Source organism: Microtus ochrogaster, unplaced genomic scaffold (assembly GCF_000317375.1).
Source record: "Microtus ochrogaster isolate Prairie Vole_2 unplaced genomic scaffold, MicOch1.0 UNK3, whole genome shotgun sequence".
Classification (NCBI taxonomy): domain Eukaryota; kingdom Metazoa; phylum Chordata; class Mammalia; order Rodentia; family Cricetidae; genus Microtus; species Microtus ochrogaster.
In genome coordinates this window covers 2798044-2806203 of record NW_004949101.1, presented here as the reverse complement: position 1 = coordinate 2806203, position 8160 = coordinate 2798044, and the positions used below count along the sequence as shown (strand labels likewise).

The following is an 8160-nucleotide window of genomic DNA, read 5'->3' as shown; positions in this document are numbered from 1 at the left end:
GAGAGAGAGAGAGAGAGAGAGAGAGAGAGAGAGAGAGAGAGAGAGAGAGAGGAGAGTGCTCTTAGAGACATTTTACTGCATGGATGGTTCTCCTTAGCCAGAGGCATTCTTGCCACAAGGCTGGCTTTGTCATATGCCATTTGAGACTTGGAGGCTGATGTCATCCGTTAGCATTAGCGCTTAGGGTGATGCAAGATCTTAAATTATCGATTACCCCAAGGAATGCATTTAGTGTGTTGAACAAGTTCCTCGCTATCCATTTTGGAGAAGGGCTTAAGGGACAGTGCTCAGAACTCCAAGGCTTGAATGTTTACTTCTTGTTTTTTTCTCAGGAGAATCGGTATTAAGGTCTGATTTTGGACAACTTTGTTAATGGGCTGCGGGAGGTTCATGGCTTAGGGCTTTTCTAGATCTTTATTCCTGAATATTTTTTTTAGTTTTAAATTATGACTATGTGTTTCTTTATTGTATGAAACATTTACAACATACCAGTCTCACCCAGACACACACACACACGTACATACTCACGAAAATTTCGGGCCACAATTTTATTAAGTTTGTATATAAATATACAGCATATAATGATCAAATCTATGTACATTAATGTAGTTAAAAATTGCCATCTCGAACTGTTTTTTCTATTTTTATGTTGTTTTACTTCAGAGACAGGGTCTTACTATGTAGCCTTGGCTGACCTGAAACCCGCTCTGTAGACCAGGCTGGCTTCAGACTCAGAGACCTGTCTGCTTCCCAACTCTGTGTTTGGGTTAAAGTTATGTTCCACCATAGCTAGCCTCAATTTTTTAAAAAAAAAAAAAACCAATATTTTCACTTATTCTTTGAGAATGTCTGATCATCTATTTTGATCATATTCATCCCCTCGTACAACTACTCCCAAATTGTCCTTCTTGTCCCTCAACTTCATAGTCTCTATTTTTAGAAACCCGTAGTCTGGTTTGTGATAGCCGACTACCCTGGGTGTAGGGGCTTCCCTGAGTGTGACTCTATTGGAGAAAACTGACTTCCATGGCCCAGCTGCAGTTAAATGTAGACAGCTCCTCGGCTCGAGGTGAGACCTGAGGCCCGCTTCTCCTCCTTTGTGCTGGGATCTTTGTCTGGCCTGCATTTGTGCAGGTCTTACGCCTGCTGTCACAGTCTCCATGAGCCCATGAGTACATCTGCCTCGTTCTCCTGCAGTCACCTGCCGTCCTCGGCCTTTACAGGGTTTCTGCCCCCTCTCCCTCATGGATCCCCGAGCCTTGAGCGGGGGTGGGGGGGGATGTAACCAGACACCCCACTCGGGGCCCAGGAGTCTGGGGTCAGTTGTTCTCTGTCCGTTGACTGGTTCTGGGTTTCCATGACAATTGCCATCCGACAAGCCTTGAACTGTGTACAAATTTCACATTCTAGTTTGGACTCTGGGCTCAGATTCCAGGCCTAGAGTCATATTTCGTCATATAAAATAATAAAATAAAATCATATAAATAAAAATTGAGTCTGGGTTTTGTTAAAAAATTTTTTGGACAGATGAGCTGTGTATACATACCTATAGATGATTAGTCTGATGCATCCTGTCACCACTCAATAACAGCCACAAAAAATAGACCCCTATGCATACACATGCACACACAGAGGGTTTTTTTTGTTTTTTTTTTTTTTTGGTTTTTCAGACAGGGTTTCTCTGTGTAACAGTCCTAGCTGTCCTGGAACTTGTTCTGGAACCAGGCAGGCTGGCCTCGAACTCATAAAAATCCGCCTGCCTCTGCCTCCTGAGTGCTGGGATTAAAGGTGTGCACCATCACTGTCTGGTGGATTCTCTTTTATTTAAAACTTTTTAAATTTTACATACTAACCCCAGTTCCCCCCTCCCATTCTTTCCCCCACTCTCCCCTCCCCATCTTCTCCTCAGAGGAGGTAAGGCCTTCTTTGGAGAGTCAACAAAGTCTGGCATACCAAGTTGTGGTAAAACTAAATGCCCCTCTCCTCCCAATCAAGATTGAGTAAGATATCCCCATAGGGAATGGGCTTCACAAAGCCAGTTCATGCATCCAGGATATGTCCTGGGAGTTTGGACTTTCTTATATGAATGCCATTTCAATGTACTTATCTTAGGTGTTATTATATTGCTGTGAAGAGACAGCATGACCGTGGCGACTCTTATAAAGGAAAGCATTTAATTGGGGGCTTGCTTGTAGTTTCAGAGGCTTAGTTCTTTATCCTGGTGAGGAGTGTGGCAGCTGGCATGGCAGCGGGTCCTGAGAATTAGCTGAGAGCTGCACCCTGGTCCGCAGACAGAGAGAGAGCAATGCTGAGCATGATGTCAGCTTTCGGGAACTTTCAAGCCTGCCCCCAGTGATTCGCTACTCCAACAAGGCCACGCCTCCTAATCCCTCTCAAATAGTGCTACTCCCTAGTGACTAAGCATGCAAATGCATGAGCGTAAGGGGGCCATTCTTATTCAGACCACCATAGCACTTAGAAATAATTAGAATATTAAGTTATTTTTCCGTCGTGTAAAATAGCTTTGATATTTGTTAAAATAGGTTTGATATTTGTTGACCTGTGTTGGTACAACCTTAATTTTGGGTAAATGTTCTCAAAAATGAAATCACAGGCTATTTCTCCTAGAACATTACTTCTCCGAACAGTGTCACCAGGGATTCTTGGTGAATCCTTTCAGGGGAAAAGAAAGCCTCTGTGGACAGTGGCTTTTTTGCAGGGTAAGTGGGAAACAAGCAGAGTTCTAGGTTCTTGTTGCTGAGGGTGCGAGGCCTTTCACAGAGGGCAAACACTTGCTGTGTGGGCAGTAGGCTAACACTCCAGTGTGCTACCCCATTGCGTGGTCCCAGGATTCATGCCTCCACTCCCTTTGTAAATGAGAGCACTAAGCCTTGGAGGTGAAATATCTTTGCAGGTATCTCAGCAGGGAGTGGCAGAAGGCTAAGGAGAAGGATTACGGAGTGGCCAGTGGAGTACTGTAGGTTCAGATTTCCAGAGGCATCCTGGGATTAGTAGTCTTTTCTCACAGAGCTGTGAGTGGGGGTTCTTGGGAAGGACCCAGTCCTTACTGCCTGTCACTCCTGCACCACAATTCTGAGCTGTGTTAGATCTTCTGTGCGCCCCCCCCACTTATTCCTTGGTTATTAAGATGCCACATCTTGCTTAAAATAATCGATGCTATAGCGAGACACTGTATATCCAGTGACGATCCCAGTGTTGAGTGTTTTGGAAGAGGAGCCTGGAAGGGAGTGTTAATGGAGGGTGGATGGTACAGGTCGTCTTCAAAGATACAGGAATTAGGAATAGGCAAGTGGATCGGAGTACTGAGTAGGAAGAGAGGCAAGAAGCGTTAAAGAACAGTGCATATGTCAGCTCGCACATGGTTGGGATAAGGCGGATGTGATGGAGGCGAGGGCCCTTGGATCCATCCGGAAACAGCGAGGAGCTCTCAGACATTTCCAAGTGACCGATGGAGCCGAGGGAAGCAGAGCTGTGAGACCACACTGACGGTGGATGGAGCAGCCAATGGGATGTCAGGGTAGTGGTCCAGCCTTCTGGAGTCAAAAACTCTGGCTGCTGATTGTGGGTGTTCTCCAGTTCTTACTGGTTCCTCCCACCTGAGTGATAATTACAGTCTGATTTACACTTACACGTGCCTGATCACGTGGCATAGTGGATGTAGTTCAGAGATAGAACACTGCATCTTTGATAGGCACAGGTGGCAGATACAGGGTCCAGACCAAAGTGGTCTTTTCTCTTCTAGTCTTTTCAAAAGAACACCCAACAGGCCTTTGATGGATTTATGGTCACCCGGCCACAGATGATGGCTGATAATTCTCCAAGTGATCGGATACACACGGAAATACGTGGGCAGGTGTCAAGGGCAGCATCTGAAGGGCACTCGTGTTTTAAACATGCAGTTGGTGTTCGATTTTGGCTCCCCGTTTGGGCCTATCCCTCTGATGCCCTGGCGTGAGGGAATGAGATGGCCAGTGGTGACATCAGAGCCAGGGTGATAGTAAAATTCAAGATTTTGGCTGCTTAGATGGGAACCACTGCCTTCCGTCCTTTCAGAGTGTCGACAGTTAACACTGTAACCTTTGGTCACAGTGTGGTGGCTGACCAGTGCTGCCTTTCCCCTTGTGAGTACCTCCTCACAAGGAAGAGGAGGGAAGTTTAGGGAACCAAGGGTGCTGTGGGCCAGTAAAGAGAAATGTGTAAGGAAGGCTAAGCATTCTTTGTCATATGCTTCTCTGAGCCTTTACGATGTGACTGTGACCCTCCAGGAGAGGGCTCCAAACCGTTCTTTTCTCATTGCTCATTATTTTGTTTTGTTTGCATGGAGCTTTCTCCTCCATGGCCCTGCAGTTCTTCATGGTACCCAGAAGTCATGTTGATCAAGGAACATCTAGATATTATGTATGTCTTTCCCTTTGGTATTTGGCTAGCTCTCTTAGCTCTGAGATCTGAGTTGGGATTTGGTTTGGTTTGCTTTCTTGAGTCAGGGTCTCACTGTGTATCCCTGACTGGCATGGAACTCACTACATAGACCAGGCTGGCCTTGAACTCACAGAGATCAGCTTGCCTTTTCCTCTTTCAGTACTGAGATTAAAGGTGTTCACCACAACACCCAAGAGGTGTTTTCTTTTGAGACAGAGTATTGCTTTGTAGCCCAGGCTGGCTCCAAATTCTTTACCTTTCACTCTCAGTCACCTAAGTGGTGTGCCTCCTTGTCAGCCAGCTCTGATTTTTTTTAACTATTTATTATGTTTCTGGGGATAATCCCCAGATTTGTGCATTCTAGGTAAAATGATCCACCCATATCTCCAGTCCAGATTTTATAGAGATCTGTCTTTTTTAAAAAAATATATTAGTTTCATTAAGGTATTTGGAGTTTTTTGTTTATATATATATGTGTGTGTGTGTGTGTGTGTGTGTGTGTGTGTGTGTGTGTACGCATGCATACATACATACGTATGTACAAACATCACAAATGACTAAATGACTCTTGGATCTCATTCCTTTCTTTTCAATATGCTTTTAAGAATATTTAGTTTTGTATTTTACCTGTCTAAGATCCTCTAATACTGTGTTCCTGATACTTAAAAAAAAATACTCCAAATTCACGTGCTTTTCCTTGTAGTGTGTTTGAGATAACTTTCGACCTATATTCTCTCTACGCTTTTTAGTTCATTACTCTATCATCTACTCTGCCACATCTTCTAGTATGTTCTCTTCTGGGCTGATTCTAGCCCTGACTTATTCCAGCAGTGGTTGAGCCTATGTCAGTAGAGGCAAAAGTTTCATCCTGGGAGCCGGATGGAGATCATTTAGTTGAAAACATCTAATTTGGGGAAGCCATCTATGAAAGACTGGGGGGTTGTTACAGCAGGGTTGGGAGGAGTTGTGACCCATCTGGTTGGATGATGAACCTCGGTCACTGAGCCAAGGACACTTCTCTCAACTATTTTTGCATGCCACTTCCGGCTTTCAAAGAGTGTCATAAAGAATGCCATTTTGAAGGGCACCGTGAACTTTAGGTCTGGCAAAGGCAGGACTTTTGTTGACAGGCCTGAACTCATCCCGAGGCTGTGCTGCAGCTCTGTGGGCTTGGGCAAGCCATCTCATAAACCCTGAGAGCATCTGATCAGAGGAAAGGGCACTGCCTGACCCCTGGGATTGCTCTGAGAGGCACAGCAGCAGAGATGGAGGAAACATTGAGCCATATGCACATATGGATTCCTAAGTAGACAGGGCTAGTGTCAGCCTCAAAGAGAACATACTAGAAGATAAAATGGGGCAGTGGAGATGATAGAGCAATGAATAAAAAAGGTAGAGAATAAAGGTCGATAGTTATATCAAACATACTACGGGGAAAATCATGGCAATTTGGAATATTTTTTAGTAACAGGAACACAAGATTAGAGGATCTTAGGTAAAATACAACACGAAATGTCCCCGAAAGTATACTGAAATGAAGAAAGACATGGAGTCCAAGAGCCAGCATCACCATGTGGTAGTAAGCCTAGTTCCTACTTCCTGAACTAGGTGTCAAGGACATTGTAAAGTGTCCTGAGAATGGAAGTCAAGGTGAATGTCCCCAGAATGGTGAGCAGGGCGTGGTTACCTTCATAGCACTTTTCCCTCCATGGAAAAGTGCAGAGATGTCTCAGAAAAGAAACATATAAGGGTAAATAGTGACAGCAATGGTTCTGCAGTTCAAGGTAGACACGCATGTGCACATACACACACACACACACACACACACACACACACGCACGCACGCACACGTGATTTTAAAAATTTAAAAAAGGAAAGGGATTGTGGGATAATGCCATAGAAGTGGTGATCCTTAGAACACATTTGGGAAGTGCTGTCCTCCAGTGTCCTTGGGTTCCTGCCGGATGCTGCCTTCCCTCCCATTCTCCAGCAACACGGACCCCTCTGCTGGCATGACCCACCTCCCTGTTCTTCTCATCATTGCCACTCTTCATCTGGAGAGCTGTAGTGTCATCTGAAATATTTGAAGTTATGGAAGTGTCTTACAGTTCTGGTTGTGACGGCATCAATCTCTTTCACAAGTGTTGCTGTATCTCTGGCGCTTCCCACAGGGGGAGAGCACAGTAGGTGTTCTGTGGGGTGGGGGAAAGAAATGGCTGGAGCGAACACTAAACCGGAGGCTCTCTGTTACACAGGGTAGAAGACCATGACGATCTCATGCCAATATTTATGCACTATGACAGCACGCTGAGAGAAATTTATGGCGAATACTTCCTGGCTGAACTAATAGAGGCCCAAGACGAAGAGAATCATGCTGTGGTGTGCGAGGTTGGTGACTGACCCTCCTGGGGACATAGTGAAAGGAACGAGAGGAAGGAGCCATGCTGCTGCTGGCTTGCTGAACATCCCTGGAGTTGACGTGCCCTTCCCTCCTGCATACCCTTCTAGGTGATGCCAGGCCAGCTTGGGGGACCCGAGAAAGCTGGGTGCTGGTCACGTCCTGGGCCAGCTGGTTGCCACACTCCTGGCCGGGATTTGTGGTGTGGAACTGTCCAGTGTCTCTTGGATCTGGCAAGGTATTGGCAGAGCAGAGGACAAGGTTAAGTTTAGGAAGAAAAAATTTTTCTTTAGGTCCTGGTAATTGAGGAGGAGGGTGTCAGGGAAATAAGAGAGGGGTATATCTGACCTGTTTAAAGTGAATCCTTTGATTTGGCTCTCTGGAACTCATGAGAATTCCTTGAGTTTGTAAAACGTAAGTTTCAGATACCTACATTGTATAAACAGCAGCATATTTATGCCAGAATGACTGTGACAGACGTTTTTGCACAATGAAAAGTATCTTTAGAAAAAGACCACAGAGAATTTAACATCTTTGATCTTGCAGTAGCGCAGTGGTAGCACTCTGCCAGAGTTGATTAATAGCCTATCAGCATTTTATTGATAGTGTTAAGACTCTGAACGACAGCATGAGAGAGAAATATGATAACTTGCATTTGTTCTCAGACCTTAATAACTTGCAGGTGGTCCTTGGTTCTCTAGTTATCAAGGTGAGGACGATACGGCAGTAAGCACCATCCCTCCGTGGTCTCTGCTTCAGCTCCTGCCTCAGCTTCCCTCCATGCTGGGCTGTAAACCTGTCAATCATTTCTTCCCTTTCCTCCCCCAGTTGCTTTTGGTCTGTGTTCTATCCCAGCAACAGAGACTAAAGTAGGACAGATGATGTGGGAGTGATTTCTTATTAATAAAGAAAGTGCCTAGACCCATTTGATAGGCCAACCCTTAGGTAGGCGGAGAAAACAGAACAGAATGCTGGGAGAAAGAAGCTGAATCAGTGAGTCGCCATGATTCTCCCACCCCAGGCAGACGCAGGTTAAGATCATTCCTGGTAAGCCAGCTCGTGGGCTACACAGATGAATAGAAATGGGTTAGATCAATATGTAAGAGCTAGCCAATAAGAAACTGAAACTAATGGGTCAAGCAGTGTTTAAATGAATACAGTTTGTGTGTTGTTATTTTGGGGCATAAGCTAGCCAGGCAGCCGGGGTGCCGGGGACGCAGCCCCGCGCGCTCCTATTACTACAGAGGCCACAGGGAGTGTATGATGTCAGAACAGGGCCACAGGGAGTGTATGATGTCAGAACAGGGCCACAGGGAGTGTAT

At 45.4% G+C, this 8160-nt stretch overlaps 1 protein-coding gene across 1 annotated transcript in view; it reads left to right on the top strand.

Moving 5' to 3' along the window:
* Cfap61 (cilia and flagella associated protein 61) overlaps positions 1-8160 on the top strand; it is a 265147-nt gene that overhangs the window by 27096 nt on the left and 229891 nt on the right. Inside the window, exon 7 of the mRNA XM_026788484.1 lies at positions 6696-6828. Within this exon, the coding sequence (XP_026644285.1) occupies positions 6696-6828 (133 nt within the window). The remainder of the gene's footprint in view (positions 1-6695; positions 6829-8160) is intronic.